Source organism: Pelecanus crispus, chromosome 6 (genome assembly GCF_030463565.1).
Source record: "Pelecanus crispus isolate bPelCri1 chromosome 6, bPelCri1.pri, whole genome shotgun sequence".
In the NCBI taxonomy this organism is placed as follows: Eukaryota; Metazoa; Chordata; class Aves; order Pelecaniformes; family Pelecanidae; genus Pelecanus; species Pelecanus crispus.
The window spans coordinates 53,961,521-53,980,083 of NC_134648.1; the positions used below are offsets into that span (position 1 = coordinate 53,961,521).

General features: G+C 36.9%; 1 protein-coding gene across 1 annotated transcript in view; it reads right to left on the reverse strand.

Moving 5' to 3' along the window:
• Positions 1-17,788, reverse strand: part of PTPN21 (protein tyrosine phosphatase non-receptor type 21) — a 40,434-nt gene extending 22,646 nt beyond the window's left edge. The window contains exons 1-5 of the mRNA XM_075712511.1: positions 17,609-17,788; positions 6,169-6,338; positions 3,410-3,507; positions 847-914; positions 332-402 (exon numbers count right to left, since the gene is read on the reverse strand). Coding sequence (XP_075568626.1) covers positions 332-402; positions 847-914; positions 3,410-3,507; positions 6,169-6,338; positions 17,609-17,788 — 587 coding nt within the window. The remainder of the gene's footprint in view (positions 1-331; positions 403-846; positions 915-3,409; positions 3,508-6,168; positions 6,339-17,608) is intronic.
• Between the last annotated feature and the right edge of the window lie 775 nt (positions 17,789-18,563).

Here is an 18,563-nt window from a genome sequence, read left to right on the forward strand (position 1 = left end):
CTGCCAATGTTGTTTATCAAGAAACATCCTTACTGGGGTCACAACTTCACATAAACAAGTTTTAGAAACATTACAGAGGTGAAGTCACACTATTTAATTGTGTCCTGTATTCTTGATTTTCAAGCAGAATCTTCTTGTTTATTTTAATGGTTATTCTGTTCTCTTTTCACTTTCATTCAGCAAAAATTCTTCTAATTTTAATGCAGATGTATCAGTGAAAAACTCATTTAAATTGGAGGTGAAATTAGTCCAACTGTCTTCTGAGATTCCCAACTTCCTGAGCTACTGAAGCAATCATGTCAAAATTAAGCAACAGTTTTAGAAATGTTACCTGTATTTCTGATGCAGCAAGGCAACTTTCTGTGTCGCTTCTTCCAATATTTTTTCCTCCTGTAGCCAACCCTTAAGGTAAGATAGCATTTATAGAATGAAATACAAAAAATTCTACAAAATTAAATGGTTATAGTTCCTTTACACAGGCGAATCAACCCTCCACTAGCCTTGGAGCTTAGATGCTGTAATATGCACACAAACAAAAACAAAAAGCACAAACACTGTTTTGAAGTGGGTTTACTCACTTTCCCATCTCCACCCCAACCTTCTTTTCAGTGTAATATACAATAAAATTGAAAAGATCTTGCAACATCTTTGCTTCTGTGTAATATAAGGTATCATATCTCACTCCAGACTCAAAGAAAACCTTTACTGCATTTGACAATCTAGGAAGCAGTAAGCTAAATGGATCATGGAGTCTTTAATAATGATTTGCATTTAGCAATCTAAGGAAAGATTTAAATTTAAATTTATCAATTTAAGAATTTAAATTTACCAATTTAAAGTACTTACCACTGGAAACAAAGCAAATCTTTGTAGAAACTCCTGAGATTCATACTGATCATAGTCTCCAAAATCAGCTAAAAAATAAAAGATTTCTTGGAATCAAACATTTGTAACAAAAGGATTCAATACCCAATTAATTGCAGCAGGATCTCCAAGTAGCAAATCTCCATCCTATTGAACTACAATCTGAAAGTAAAACAGAACAAACTAACCAATAAGTTTATGAAGAGGAAAAGTAAAAAACACATCCCATCTTTTTACTTTGTTCAGAAAAATTGGTAACACTCCTTGTGGATAGGAAAGGAGAAGAAATGATAAAACAATCAGAGTTTTGCTCCAATTTCCTTGGGGTTTTATTTGTTTGGGTTTTTAATCACAGAATGGTTGAGGTGAGAAGGGGCCTCTGGTGTTCTAGCCCTAAGCAGGGTCAGCTACAGCAGATTATCTCAGAGCCTTCTCTGGTCAAGTTTTGAATACAGAGGATGGAGACTTTACAACTGCTCTGGGTAACCTGTTCCAGTGTCTCACCACTCTCACAATAGAAAACTTTTATTACGTTTAGATGAAATTTCCTGTATTTTAATTTGTGCCCATTTCCTGAGAAGAATCTGACTGCATCTTCTTTACTCCCTCCTGTCAGATACATAACTTGCAGTATAGCACCAGCAGACCACTGTAACTTGCAGCACTGCACAGAGCAGCTGGAGCACCCGTCTGCTCTCAAACCTTCTACAGCTCCCTGCACCCACACATGCAGAAAATGGGACCTAGAAGCCTTCCCAGATTCAGGGGCATGCTTGGAAGAAACTTAATAACATTTTTGATTTTAATAACAGTTTTGATTTTATGTCATGCCAAAGGGCATCCAAAGGAATTTGCCTCTTCTTCTGTTTCCAGGAAAAAACTAGCCAATGTTTCAAAGAAAAGAAACAAAAACAGTCTAAATTGGAAAAGTTATGTACCAGTCTCGCAGGAGAAACTGTGGAACAGCAGTCTGTACAGAATGGCTGCTCCCAGAAATATAAACACAGTCCCCAAGTATACAGATCCTATTTACATTACCACAGATTCTCATCCATAATAGTATATTTTTAGAGACATTTAGGAACCAAATTAGTATTAAGCATTAACAATTAATATGCAAGTTATTTACGATGAAAGGGGAGAACTTGTGACACACTACACCAACACAGCACTTGAGATAATGCAGTGTTTAGAATCACCCTATTGTAATTATTTCAAATACAGATCATTCTTGAAACCAGTTCACTCAAAACAGCAAACAACTGCCTCTGTTTGTTCACCAGCTAAAATTAACTAACCTACCCAGTATAAGCTACTTCAGTCACCGGAGCACATTAATTTAGAACCTGCATTTTTTTCTGAGTTGTTTTTTCACTGTGTTATCAACACATACAGTTTCTCTCTTATACAAGACTGAAAAAGGAATGTGAAAGCTAAAAGGATAACTATTTTCCATCTGGAAAGAGGATTATATTGAAAGATTTCTATAAACAACTCACCGAGCAGAGAGACATTTACACTGTCCAAAGATATGAAAATAACAAAGCAAGATTTTGTCAGTTGAAGACCATTAAATCCTGGCTTGGATTAAACAGATTCACTGTTATACAAACAGGGCACTAATATAATTCACCCCACTCCGCTGGTAACAACATTTTCAAAAAACATAATCATTGTCTTTAATGTGAGACTACCAACATGTATAATTAAAAAAAGACAAAAAAACTTAAGTTGTATGTACTGCCAATGATTTTAAGTCCCTTTCAATTTTGGCAGATTTACAATTGCTGTTAGATATACTGGAGTGGCATTCACTGTGAAGCAATATACAAACACACTAAACAAAGCTGTTGCCATTAAAAACTTTTATTTTGAGAGATTTAAGACTGAACAAGCATGTTAGCAGGGAACACACGATCAGTGCAGACAGACTTAGGACTGGTGTTTGTCTGGCGTATACTCTATCCCATCTGACCCCAGTTAGCAAAATTAAAGCAGCTGTTTTCAGGTAGGTATCACAGAAATGGGTCTTCAGGGGCGATTTGAACATAGGAATTGTTAACAGCCTTGCATTCCAACTTGAAATAATCTTAGGTGTTAGGATATTTGGGAGAAAAAGTGGAGATACAAGTACTACTGTACCTTCAAATTTGCTTATTTATTAAAACATGTCTCTCTCTCTTGTTACCACGTCAGAATAAAGAGTCTTCATTTACAGAAACAGATGAAAGGTCTGTCGATGTAAGCGGACAACTAAAGCCTTTGCCTCCAAAGGAACTCCGATGTCTAATTCAAACCCAGCTGCTGAAAATACATGTTAGATACCCAGGTACACCTCTGAGACTGCGAAGAAATACCAGCAAGTTTGAGGCCACTGATCCCACTGTTCCCCTTCCTCAGCCAATATGACAAAGTTGTAAGGAGCAAGCCTTTCATAACTTACTGAATTGGGTCTCTGAGTGATAAACAGAAAACATGCAATAGAAAATATATCACCAAAGTTTCTAACGCAACATTAGCTAATTGGCACAATTGCTTCACTTACCCTGAACAGCTAAACCAGCCAGATGTATTGCTTGTTCCAGTGTGCAAGGAATGTTGCCCTCCAAGATATCTTTCTTTAATTGCAAATAATACTGATACCTACATGGGAAAAAAAAGAAAAAGCTAACATGGGTTTCTTAACTTACAGAGAATGTAGAAGAATATGCCTGCATTTCCTATTCCTCTCCTAATCCTACTCCTATTCTCCAGTTTGTGTGGAGGGTAGTCTTCATCATTCGCACCCACTATTTCATGGTCTTTGTTAACTCCTCCCTTAGCTTTCACATACTGCAGAATAAAATACTGCTACCACTTAAAACAAAGAATCTCCACGATTTCTATCTACTGCCACACCCTCACAATTTTTTTTTTACCTCTTCCTTCCTTAGTATTATCTCATCTTTACAATGTTCAGTACACTGTTGCTGTATTGCTGCATTCTCTTCCAATGGATCTAACATTGCACATCCCTTCAATCACAATAGTGACTTTCATTTCTGCATTACAACTTCTGAGCACATTTTGTTCTCACTTTCAAGGCACCATTTTTTTTCCCTTAATCTGACCTTTTCCTGGGCCATCTCTTGTACATACAACCACTACCAGCTGTACCATTTGTCCACAGTCTGAATCACTATTTTCTTGAATCCTCCTGCCCCTTTCAGCTATCCATGGAACACCCTATCTTGAGCCCAAAACACCTCAAAACTCAAAAATGCCATTATAGCTACACAGACTGCCAAGAAGGACATTTGTCTTCTGTAAGTCTAATTTTAAAAGCTTCTTAACTTCCTCATATTGTATGTTAACTCTTGTGAAGTAAGGCTTTAATACTGAGAACATGGAAGCATGTGCTGCAATTCATTCAGTGATTAGAAAGGTCAGGTAAACTTCACACATTTTCATCAGGCTAAGACGGCTCCCTTCCCTCATTATTTAGCAGCCTGTTAAATACAGTGACATTTTATAAATATTGTTTAGACTATTCTGGATCCTACTACAGAAAAGCTGTATGCCATGTGACAGTAGATAACACCCTTAAACAACACACACAAGAACAGCTAGGACTAAACCCAGGCCTTAAAAAAAAGGAAAGGAAAAAGCCACCACTTATCAAGGCATTTGGGAAAATAAATCTTCCCAGTCAAGCAGCAGAACGTAAGCTCTTTCCACAGAACTACTATTAAAAGTAAACATAAAGACGAAGAATCTTGACACTACCTCGTGATAGTACAAATACCATCTCTTTTGTCTATGACATTTCCATTTCCCGGTATACTTTAAACATATAATTTGCTTAAACACACTCAATCTCATTTATATTGGAAAGGCATGAAAAAAATCCACAGATATCTGAACCTAATCCAGAGTCTCACTATGGTACATCAAAGCAAGTACCATCCTCTAGGACTTGAGTATAAGGTTGGCGCATAATTTCCTGCTTTCTATGTGGCAGCACACAGCAAAATTGCTGTTAAAGCTCCAGCATAAACATCACATTCTTTAAACAAATGCCAGAGAAGAATATTTAAGGTTTTCAGGCAATTTAGCTATTCAATGCAATACCATGACATTTATCTTACACTAATGCATCCTAGTACACCAACAAGCACAGAGTCTGAACCAAAGATTTATTAAAAAAAGAAAAAAGAAAGACTGCTAGAATGACTTTTTAAGCCAGTAAAATTGCTGAGAAACAGCCCAAAACTTCAGAGTTTTCAGAAATAATCTTGCAGAAATTACACAAAACCCAAAACCTAAAGCTGCCAGGCACTGAGCAATACATTACGGCACCAGTGCCTGCACCAAGAGGCTTATCTCCCTGAAAACCTTTCACACCACAATTAGTGGGAAAGGTCTCTGGCAAGGTATTTTAGCACCAGAGTATTAAAGACAGTTTCATATAACCACAGAATAAATTGAGCTGGAAAGGACCTCCAAGTGATCATCTGGTTCATCTCCCCACTCAAAGCAGGACCAACTTAAAGTTACCAGCTTAAAGGGGTTAATTAATGCAAACACATATTTCTGAAATAACAAATACATGTTTGTAATCCAGTTACTAGTTTTGTACTCATTTGCCTGTTAAAAATAATAATTAAATCAGAACAACTATACACATTAAGACACCAGAGACCAATGTATAGGCCCATAGGAATAACTGGCCAGTATATATGCTCAGTTTTACTTTTCCCCATTCACCACCACTCAGTGTGACATTCCCCAGATTCACAGTAGAAACGGATATACAACATCAAAGCTAACATCCATCTTCATTGCCCAGTGATACACAAAAATATCACAAGCTGAAGCTTAGCCTGTAGTTTGCCAATGTATTGTACTGAAAGTACAGAAAGTACTGAAAGCAAAATAAAGGAAAGCATAGCTTAATAAAATCTGCATGTGCTTTGTGCAGGATGGATGTCCCCAAAAGCAACATATGGCTCTTCAAAACAAAAAAAGAGAGAGACAAACATGAAGGGACTAAAACAATTACAAGTCTGACCATGCAAGCATGCCTATTACTGAAAACAGGTTTGAACAGATTCCTAAGATCACCAAAAAGTTAGTTGTTTGCTTAGTTTATCACATATTTCAAATATTTGAAAGGGAAATAAATACAGTTTGATCACAAGTTCTGCCTAAAATAATAATTTCCATTTCTATAGAGGTGGGGGAGAGGAAAGCAGACAATTTTTAAATAAACCATACATTTCAGAATGCTGAAAGCAAAATTACAGAGCCATGTATGAAGCTTACCTGGTAATCTCCTGCTGAAGCTGAGAAACAGTAGGCACATAGAACACTACTCCAAAATACACAGTTGGCTCCAAGGCATATTTGTCCAGCTGCTTTTTCAGAGGCTTGTCCAAATCTACCCATCTGCGCTGATTCTGCTTATTATAATACCACAGACTGAAATATGTAATCTGCAAAAGAGGCATTTCAATGATGAAAAAAAGTTAATATTGCGGTATTAGATAAAATATATTGTATGAAAGTCATGCTACTTAGAAATAAAAGTTTTAAAGGCTATGCGTTACTGAAAACTTAAAGAGAACCAGAGAGACATTTAATATCAAAAGCAGACATTACTTCCAGATAAGCAATCCACGTACATAAGGTCCTCCACCAAAAATATTACCAAGCCTACTCTTTATTTGCAAACAGTCCCTGACCCTGTTGTGGCAACTCACAGATGTTAGCAGTAAGCATTTATGTGTGACAGGAAAGCTGAGGGAAGTGAGGAGGGCAAATAGAAAATGACATTGTACAGCAGGAGAGCAAAGTATGGCTTCTCTGGGGACTGGCAGGCAGGCTCACTTGGGATGCTGAAGGACAAAAGAGCACAGGACAGCTGGTCAGTCAAAGACAAGCTCATTAAAGCACGTGTATGGCTCATCCCACGAGCAAGAAAATGACCGGGTACAGCAGCAAGCTACCTTGCCTGAGCAGGCAACTCTTGACCAAGCCAGAACACAAAATACAGTATGCACTGGAACAGATTGCCCCGAGAGGCTGAGGGATGTCCATCCCTGGAATGTCAAAATCCCACTGGACAACATCTTTAGCAACACAATCTAACTTTGATTAGATCTCTTCTGAGAAGGAATTTGGACCACAATATTTTTCTATCACTCCACAGTATAGTTCTAAATCCACACTGCAAAGCCACTCATTCAAATTTAAATTTCTCCACTATGTTTAAACTGATTAAAATCTGCTCCTGCAGTACTTATTCAGTTCTGGACCAGCAAACAGATGTGGACTGGAAAATATTCCTGTCATTATCATAGCAAAAATAGAAATCATAATTACAAGTTTTTTAATTGACCGAGGGAGACAGGGGAATGCTATGAATTACCAACTACATATGTAGGGATTTACATGGAAATTCTCCAAGTCCTTGCTACATACACATTATTATATATAGAAATGGTGGAAATACCAACACCTTTAATCCAACACTTTATATATCTTCAGATGTTTTTAACTTATACAAAATAAAGCTATTAAGGGTGAAATTTTATAAAACAAAGGACTATTCATCATAATGATTTTTTACATCAATAATTTCTGTGAATTAGACTTGGAAAAATTGTCCACCTATCAAACAAAGTATTAACTGTTGTTTTCTCAGAAGCTCTAGCATTTTGATGCTTTGGAGCACAGATTTGAAATTCATTGGGAGTGACAGCTGGTAGTAGAGAAAGGCCACTTTAGTACTTTCCTGTGAAAACTTGCCTATATACACATCTGAAAATTCATATACATACATCTCCTTAGTTTATAGTTTAAACAGGATGAAGAGTCTATCTTCATGGGATTCTGGCTATCCCTTATAGGTTTGACAGGCTGACTATGCATGTAACAACCACAGCATGGGCAGGTATGCTACATCCCAAACTTCAAGGACAGCAGTGAAGTCAATGCTCCATATCAGCACAGATCATTAAGTAATTTTGGGCACAAAAGTCAAGGTGTAGCATAAGATTAATAAAACCAGCTAGTCCATAAAAGCATTTTATCTGGGAAATTAGAGCCAATTCTAAGGCATAATGTTCCTTTGGTATTGCATACTGGCAAAGTGTACTTCTTTGCCCCTCTCTAAATTAGCATCAACACTGTTTTAAGTGCTTGTTCATAGGTTTTGGTGGGTTTTTTCATAGGTGGGTTTTTTCCCCCAATGTTTAAAAAAAAATCCTCTACATTAAAATTGCAATTGCAAAATCAGTATTCAGAAGATAAAAAAAATGTTAGGATTAAGTCTGCCCATTTAACCTTAATTAAGATCCCTTCTGCAAACTAAGACAACTCTGGTCCTATTTGATAAAAAGGCAGGCTGCAATACAAAAATTAAATTGAATTAGAACTGTTTATAGAAGAAAAAAGCATTTTTTCAGTATAGTGGAAGATATGTGGAGAAAAGGCAGAATGCTGACATATACAAAATAGTTAAATGGTTGGGAAAGTTTAAAAATCACCATAGAGAAACAGAATTCTCGTGTAAAGCAAATCCTACAAATCAAATTTTTCACAGGTGGGCACCGTGTGCTTTTCACTTCTGAATCCTGAAAACCAAGAGTCAAATTTAAATAGTCATAAATACTTCCAGTTTCAAGAGGACAAAAGGAATATGGCTCTGAATACAAATACTATAAACAACACTGTTTTCTAAATTTCTCAGTCCTGGTGCACAAAGTGTGCTGATACCTTAGACAACATTTGCTTTTATTTCTGTGCTTCAGTCCCCTAACCATAAGATATAGTGTGAGGTAACCTCTGCCACCCCACAAGGATATTGAGAAGACAGTATCTCAAGATTCCATAAGACATTAGGAATTATAACCACACAAACTCCATTAAGAAAGAAACATTATGTTCGCTAGAACATCACACACTGAAAAGGATAAAATGTACCGAATGACTACTCCTCAATCCTTCCTGCAGACTGAATGACGAAAGGAATGCATGTAAAAAGTTGTATTTCTCTTTCATTACAAGACTGTTAACACCATGTGCACAGTCACAGGAGCCAAAGTCAGACTGTGATGCTGACATCCTGTAACTTCCAAGTCTTATAAATATAATGTATATAAAATGCAAAATGGTAAGTAAATTAGAGGACCAAAAAATAAAAATAACAGTTAAAGTTGAACTATATGCCATGAGCTACTTGATCTCACTTGCTAGGAAGAGCTCAGAAAAAGAAAGCCTACTGTGCTGGGCCAGCCCACCTGCCCAATAGGTCCAACCGCATCAACTGTGCTATCTGAAATGTCAAAACACAGCACAGCCTTCTGCGTGAGAGCAGAGGCCAAGGCAGAGGCTGAAACCTAAGGGTAACAGCTACAGAACGACAAAAGCACGCCAACAAAGATGAAAGACTTCTATAAAAGATACCACACAAACACTTTCGGACACCAACTAAAAATGCAACTGTTTGAGTAACTTTCATCTACAGCGTTGGTGTATTTAAGCCTCAAAGAAGCACAGATGTGTAACAGAAAGGTAAGGAAAGAACAAGCACAAACTTCTGTTAACACCGCCACTGTTTCAAACCCCATGATCTAAGTTACTCCTGGTTCTGCATCCTGAAGGCTAAATTGAACGTATAGCCTATTTTTAAGGCACGATGATCACTTGCACTGGTCTGTTTCCTTAAAACACTGACGACTTTTTCTTGCCTACACACAGAATCAAGTAGTTACTGGCACAACAGACTAAGAAAAACTTTTCCGTATTTTAAAATATTCTCTGGAATCCAGCATATCTTTAAACAAGGTTTTTCTGCCATGGTATTTTTCCCTTACAAACTCCTCCGATCTGGACTATCAAAAATAAAATGAAAGCCAAGCAAAACGCTATGGACCAAAGCCTGTCTTCTGACTTGTATGCAAACCTTTCACTTGACTTCAAGGGCAGAATTTGATCCTGTGAGTTTTCAGAGGAGCTTATGCACGCTGGAATATTCACACTGATTAAAATAGAATCCATTTTTATTCATTGCTAAAACATTTTATTATTAGCAGCTCAGGACAACACCCAATTCTAAAAAGAATGTCATGACATAGTTCTCAAAATATGTTAAGCTGTTAAGATTAACACTACTTTGAGGTTCATTTATTTTAGTGACTTATTCATGACCCAACCCCTTTGAAGAAAATCAAATAGAAATAAAAAGAACATATAATTTCTGCACAGTTACTTTCTACCTAGCTGCTTTCTGTCACTACAGACAGGAATAGTAAGCATTTTTGCATAAAAGTTCAAGAGTTATCAAGAACGCAAAAGTACCAAAAGCCCAACACAGTATTACAGCTCACAAGTTGGTGGGAATAGAGTGACTTCATCTATGAAGTCAACCAGACTTCATAAGCTAAGCAGAGGAGCTTTGTCAGGTACGAGTGCCACAAAACTACATGACTGTAGGTGACTATTATATCTTTTGGCATGATGTATGATGAGAGTCAGAGAAGTGGGGCTGATCGGTCTTAAGAAGAGACCAAAGTAAAATCCTGCTGTGGACTTCAATTGCTTAATAGCAGGGTATAGAGAAGACAGAGCCAGACTCTTTTTGGAAGTGCTCACTGCAAGTATGAGAAGCACTGAACACCCGCTGCAATGTGGGAAATTCCAATTAGATCAGGAAAAAAATTTCACAACAAGACTAGCCAAACACTGGAACAGGTAGCCCAAAAAGGTGTCAAACCTCTATCCTTGGAGGCACTCAAACTCACCCAGGCAATCCCTGAGCCATCTGATCCAAGCTGGCCTTCCTGAGCAGAGGGTGGGATCATGCAACCCCCAGAGGTCCCTTCCAACTCAAACTATTATGTGATTCTATGTCATTGGTGCTGAAAAAGAGAAACAGCTTACTGAGAAATTCTTGGATGTAAATTAAGTAACACAGGTTTTTTGTTTTTTTTTTTTAAAGTGTTATCTTTTACAAACCCATTAAAAACAGAGCTTTAAATCTTAAAATTCTCATCAGTTTCCACATCTATTGAGCACACTTTGCTGTTCCTCACCTGTTTTATAATTTGAAATGGAATCAATGACATAGTCCTTGTACCAACTGCCTGACATTAGTTGGCTACAACTAAGTGCTGCATTTCATTTTATTTTCCTTAATATAGATCAGCCTCATCCCTAATATAATTCCACTTTGGCTCTAATCTAAACATCATTAGTATATATCAGTTATTCTGATTAGCAGTAGAAAAAAAGAATGTTTTAATATAGAATCTCAGGGTCTATTTTGGACACAGTTTACACTATCAAATGACTATCAATGACAAACATATATGCCAGATATCAAATGTGTGTAATCTTCTCACTTGAGCTTAACAGCATCTCCAAACTTGACACTGCCTTCCATTTTTTGGCAATATAATATAAAGAAGAAGTTATGGTCCCTAGGATTTTGAGAAACAATATTACTGCCATCTTTAAAAAAAAAAAAAACACACACAGAAAAAAGAAAAAAAACCCCATTCTCTATAAAACCTCAAAGAAAAAAAAAAGCCAACCACTTTTTGTGGATGGAAGCAAAAGGACAAATAGACTCTACCACATGTTCCCCTGAGGCATAGCAGTGTTCAACGTTTACTTCAAACTTATGTATTTAATTATGTATTTCCCAGCTCATTTCCATATCCTGTATTACAAATCTTACAGAATATCTCACAGGTTACAAACAGACTGAAAAAGAGAATTGTTTTCTAATTGTTAATATATTGTTAATTAATGTGATCTGTTACCTGCCTCAAGGGTACAGTGACCTAAGGAATCAGCATCCTAAGACGCGAGGCAAGAAATTAAAAAAAAAAGAAAATAATAACAGGGTTTACAGAAGAATGCAATCAAAATATATTTTCAGACTTTTCCTCTTTTACACTGGTACGTACAAATAAAACAAGCCATAAGACTTCCCTGAACAGAGTGCTGAAAACACCTTCTCATTACTGAAGGATAAGCACTGCAGTCGGACTTTATAAAATCCGTTATCCCAAGGGCTCCACTGCGTCACTACTGAAGGATAAGCACTGCAGTCAGACTTTATAAAATCCCAGTTAGCCCAAGGGCTCCACTGCGTCTAGCTTTATTATATGCTTGGATACAAAACAGCTCCTGCCATCAGCATATCACAGTTTAAATAAACTGTATGCAGGAGAACTGGGTCAATAATCTTGTACTATGTACAACTGCCAGATACCAAGTGAAAGCTTTACCCTACGCCCGATGTTAAGAACTATGGAAGGAGATGAGAGGCCCTGAAAATTCTCCAGAAACTCCACTCTTATCACAGCAGACAACCTCCTCCACAAATCTTCCCAATCTCTAGGAGAGAAAGGATTTGGAGCAGCCTGGACTGGCCAGCGTGCAACATCCAAGACTTTCTGGAAGTGGTGGAGAAAAAAACAGTAAGTCTTGCCACGTACCAGCCACCAGAGTGGAAAGTTGCACTTGTCTACATTCTACCGTGACCAATTCTTCCTGCTGAAAAAGGAGGACCGCTGGGTAGCCTCATAAAAATCCTTCTCTTTTCCCCATCTTGAAGCTACTCACTTTAGGGTACTTTCACTTATACTATTTTTGTTGTTCTAGTACTGACAAGATCTTCAACTGTAGCTACAGGAGGGAGTATTTAGCAGGGTAGCTACACAAATACAGACAGAAGTCAGTCTTAAGTCTTAGTTCTTTCATCATGGAAACCTTTTTTCCAACACCCACCCAGACACAGTTATGTTCTCCTAACTACTCCAGTATGTGTTTCACAAATGCTATTTAAACAAAGCAACTGCCAACTGTAGCTTGAAGCAAAACAGCGGGTATAAAAAATAAACAAACAAAATCAATACTTTGCAAGGTAATCTGACATATTCTAATCTACTCAAATTAAAACATTGCACGAATCACAATACACTGTGTTTTACATCCTTCAAATATCTTGAATAAACGGTCTTCTGACAGGCAAGGCAGATTCTACTCATCAGTACACTAGACAAAGGTAAACTGGCTAATTTACAAGCTAAAGAGCAACACTTTCATAGTGCATAGAAGACATTATATCCAAGACACATTTTAACCTCTTGCAGAAACAGGTCAGTTATCAACATGACCAAGAAATGTAGAAACATACTTTTTTTTTTTTAATCATGTTACTTTTTCCCACCACTGTCCAAGGCTCCGAGAAGAATAGACTCACATATCTGCTTTTGACTCACACCTTACACAGTACAGACATTAAAAGGCATATCCTGTTCCCATTCATCAGAGGCCTAAATTCTGACTGCTTTACAACAGGGAAAAGCAAAATTTCAAAGTAGTCTAAAAATACTAAACGATAAACTAATGTATTTGCTTCAGAAGTAAAGAAAACCTGTCAAAATTATAAAACTGTACAGCAATTCACAGACATTGTGACTGAAAAAATACAAATACGTAGTATATTCAAATTCTGACCTAACTTTATAAAAAAAGCTAAAGAAATCAAGGGCAAGGCTTCCTAATTGCCACTACTGCCTTCATGCAAAAACCATTAAGGTTTGTGCTGCTCAGCATAATAAGACTGAGTGCAAATCCTATACCTGAATGTATTGCTTTTTTCTCTTCAGAAAAAGGAGGAAGTACAATAATTGCACTGAGGCAATTATTGATTTTTGGCTGACTGCTCTGTCCTTCAGTTTATCTTGGTTCCTAAATTACAATTAGAGCACACTTAGAATTAATCTATATTTTAGATGGAGTCAAGTTTGGTTTTCAATGAAGTAGTATCTTTTAAATTAATTAGATTACACACTGAAGGTCTGCATTTTTATATACATTCCTCCATGACAATTTCTCCTTTCCTAATTTTAAGGAAGATGTGGTTCAGAGAGACCATAGCAGTTCAACTATGAGCACTGCTTCTCCTCTTATTTCTCCAAGCATTAGCTAAAATTTTGTCAGACTTTGATACAAGGCATAAACATAATATGTTAGTGACCCCTCTGTCATGACTTGGCCCAACTTTTATTTGCCAGTCAATATGTTTACTGGTACATATATATGTAAGAATATTTATGGTTGCACTTGGTCTTATTTTAAAAACACTCTTTACATATGCAAAACACACATTTACAAAACCACCACACTGAATTAAAGGTATTTTTTTGTGTTTTCTCCAAACAAGACCTGATATTTTAGATTTCAGAGCAAAGTTTTACAGCATAGCTCAAGCATTTCTGAAGCACTGTTTCAGAACTTCAAAGTTATTCAGGATCCGGATAACCTTGATTCCTTCTTTCCTATTCACGTCCAAAACAAACACAGGAACTTGCATATGCACAACACATACTCTCCACAGAAGTTCCTTACCATTAGTTGTTGTACTTGGGCCCAAATCTCTACCATGTATCTGCAGTTAAGTCAGACTCTGCTTGTACACAGTAGCAGAAATTTGCCCCTTCTTTCTGGTTTAGAAGTGTTATTAGAAAACAGAAATAAAAGGAGATCCAGCAAGAGAGGTAAATGTGTTGTAACATCTCCTGCCAAACATACTATAGATATCTAGCTGTATTAACATTTAAAAAAAAATTCTGTATTTTCAAGTATTTAATTTGTATACTAATGCCCTAGGTGCGAGATGAGCAGTGTTGCACATACTTTTTAAGGTAGTTAACAATCAGAGCTCTCAGCAGTTTTTCAAAACTTGTAATTCCAGAATGGTTTTCCGCAACAAATACAGCTTTTCGCATAAATCAAGTTTAGTTATAGTCCTCTCACAGGATAAAAGACAGGCTGCGCTACAAAGGCTAAGTAACTTACGTTCCCTGTTCCCTTTGGCTTCTTTTCCCAGTTCCTCAGTTCCAGAGAGCTGGATTACATACCTATTGCTGATGAGTCACATTCTGGGAATACCAGAAGATGTTGTTCTTAGCTTAATGCATTCATTTCACTTTTCTGCAAAGTCTACCATTCAGTAAAAAATAAAATTGTCAATGTACTTAAAACTTTCTAAACCCTAATTATGTGTCCTTACTAGTATAAAACTTGGAAATTGAGAAGTACTAATTGGAAAATCAAAAGAAAAACAGTGTTTAGCCACCCAAAGCATAATTTGAAGACTACTCATTTACATAAAGATCTGTTAAAACAAGTATCTTAAAAGATGGCACAGCATTAAAAATAAGCCGTTCAATTCCCTGTCCAAATTCAGTAATTGCAGACTACACCAGAGAGAAAGAGGTGTTTACAAATTTTACCATTCAATGTGTAAGAAGGTAGAGATTGCCCTCATACCTTCTGCAATAAACTATTTGGAAGGTGCATGAGAACTGCATGTCGTAACTGCATAGCCCATATACAGCAATCCAAAACTGATGCCTTGGTTTTCATAACTGCATTAAGTCTCAGTATTCAAATGAACAGTCATACTTTCACTCTGAATTCACACTCATGCCTTAAGGGTGCTTAGTGCATTAACAACATGCAACATCTTATAGAAAGTACTGAGTATTTTACAGTAGCAGGGACTAATGTTGTTCTTGCAGATTTAAGCAAAGTGCTGAGCAAATTTTTCTTTCTGAAAACTTTCTACTAAGCAAGCAGTCAGGAATAATCCAGTATCTGCTTGGCAAATCTGACTATTTAAAGGCAGAACAGCATTTTTTGAATGCAAGCTCTGGAAAGTAATTTATATCCCTATTTTCCATTTCCTTTTATTGCAACACATTTTCCTGCCAAAATAATCCATGCAAGAATGCATGACTGAAGGAATCTGCTCAGAGTTCAATAGCGTACTGTCAACTCCCTTAGTCTGATATATGACTCTTAATTGAGGGAATTGCCATCTTTTTTTTTTTTTTAAACAGATTTTTACGAGTAGCTCCAAAGAAAGAGATAATGAAGAATAGCTGAAAAAACCTGCATCTCCAACACTCTGTGACTAGTTCAATAAAAGCCAGCAGTCATCATTCAGGAAGACAAAGCCTGTGTGTTTTGCAAACCAAATATAGTGAAAATTCTTTACCTTCTGTTGACTTAGAAGTGACATCTGAAAGTGGACAGATAAAATTGACAAACTCTATTCACACAACAATAACTGAATTCTAACTATATGATATCTGATGTGTTCTAAGTAAACACTAAGGCTACAAGAGTCATTAGATTCTCCCTTTGCTAGAAGGAGCAAGATAAAAAAAGAAGTCATACTGTTGCACAGAATTGCATTTTTCCAGAATAACTGTACACTAAAAAATAGTTGGAGAATCTACAAGAATGCATATTGGGATTGAAAACAATCACAGTAAAGAAACACTTAGAGATTAATGGATTCACATTTATTTCATTTCTTTATTATTCTCCAAGCAGAAAAAAAAAAATATTTCTGAAAACAACTGACTTTATATAACATTTCCTACTGAGAAATCCTACAGTAATGCATGCTGTGTACAGTAATAGATGTTTGCAGGATTGAGCCTTAAATGTATTTGCTCAGTATTTGAGCAAAGTTATAAGCAGTTGCCATTGCTTGACAATGAAAATGTGACATTTCAAAAAAATCACAGTTATTAGACAACAATTATTTCCATGATTACTCTTATTTTGGTTACCTAAGTCTAGGGTTTTCATCCTGTATTTGAATCCCATATTCAAAACATCCTTATATGGCAGACCACATAACAGAGCAAAAGCAACTTTTTCAGAACAGTGTTAGCAACTCTAAATTTTTATTACAAGTTTTCTCTCTCGTGCAGCCCAAAAGTGCACATGCTGGCACAGTTTAATGACTACAAAATTAACTAAACCTTTTGAGACTGTAGTGGGAAATGTCAGTTTACACAGGATCAAGAGCATTCAATTACTGCAACCAAATCCACCTGTGTTCAACAAAATTATAAAACAAGACATTGGTTCATATGTTGGTAATCTACGTAAATTTCTACAAACATTTCACAGCTCAGCATTTCAGAAGTCATTCACTCAATACAGAGATGTATGAATAATCACTATATCTGTGGGAGAAGAGTAAATTTCAGTTGCAAAAGGATTCTTCAAAATATCAAGTAAGGAATTTTGGGGGAAAAAGGCAGGTTACACAGATATATACAGATTCAACTAGTGCAAACCATGTTTCCTCATGAGGCCAGCACTCGCTCTAAATGACTACATGCTTGCTCTAAGACAGTGTCTGCAAACATGTTTGTGGTATTTGAACAAGCAATACAAATAGTTGGTCACTGGTACACTTATCACATTTTGTGCTTTAGGTTCTTTCCACAGCACTAATCCATCAGGAAAAAAAATACACACACACAAATAACGATCTCTTTCATATCCTTAGCTATCAGTTGTCTCAAGTCTTGCAGTAATTCTTAACCACGTTTGCTTAGGCAGAAAAATTTTTTTGTTGCTTTGTGGGTTTTTTAAACAGCATTTTCAGCATTGTCGCTTTGTTTATCACTCTAAGTGTCTATTCACTGCCAATTCTCTCATGTCTTCCCCTTGGGCATTCCCTAGCTCTGTAATGTAAATTTTGCAACTGTTTTGGAGCAATCCAAGTCCCCATCAAGACCAGAAGCTGAAGAAACAAGGGGGACACAGGATAGATGGTCCAGTAAATAAACTGATTGCCCCAAATGGTAAGGATTCACCACGCAGGTCATCTAGCACCAGAGACAAAAATCACGCCTTCGCTCGACAGTTCACTTACCTCCCGCAATTCAAGCCTCTGAGCCACTGCTTCCAGACTTTCCTGGCCCGTGCTTTCCACCGACAGCGTGAACTCCACGAATTCATTGTTGAGCAGCTGGATACGAGCCACCAAGCAACTCTTGCTGGATACTGTGTAACGTCGAGTTCGTTTCAATTTTAACCCAAAAGGTAGAGGCATCTTCTTTTTCCCCCCACAGATGGTCACTGATAGAAAGCTACTTCCACTGGGACCTTGACAGGGGACAAGTAGCTATCTCCTCTCAAAAGGTAAGAAGATGTAAAGTCTCCAGAGATCAACCAGCAGCAGCAGTATCCATTAAAGACAAGCAAGTTTTCCACCAGGAGACAAGTAAAAGGGGCATCCACTGGAATCCTAGTGAGGAGCAAAAGAAAGAGAATAAATACAAGAATCAGAACTACTTTGACTGAAAGGGGAATGGTAACATGGGAAAAATAACGTGTATTTTTTCTAAGTATAAATAATCAGTGTACTTTTCCAAAATGCAGAGCTGTTATGCATTCAAATAATGAAATAAGCACCAGAGTTTCTGGTCTTTCCACAGATGACACTGCTCTTTGGCAAGTTTTTTTTTAAACTCGCAAGTGAATAATGAGTTTTAATCAAATGTGGCTGCAATGTCTTAAAATAAGTATTTCTAAACTGAACCAGTATTTAAATGAAATACCTCTACAAAGTCCGAGTTGCCTAAGGTATTTCCAAATACTGAACAAAGCCATTTTCTTTACGAGCAAAACCAGCAATCTGGCTTGTTTTTCAGAGCGGCGTGCAGCCTCAGCCGCTACGTGTTGGATTAAACACAAAACCAAGCTCCATAAACGATTAAGGAAAAAAAAAGAAAGGCAGGAAGAGAGGCATTAAAGCTCACACCTTAGCCATTTCCTACCAGACAATTAAAATCTAATTCCTCTAATTTTCCCTGAATTACAGCTAG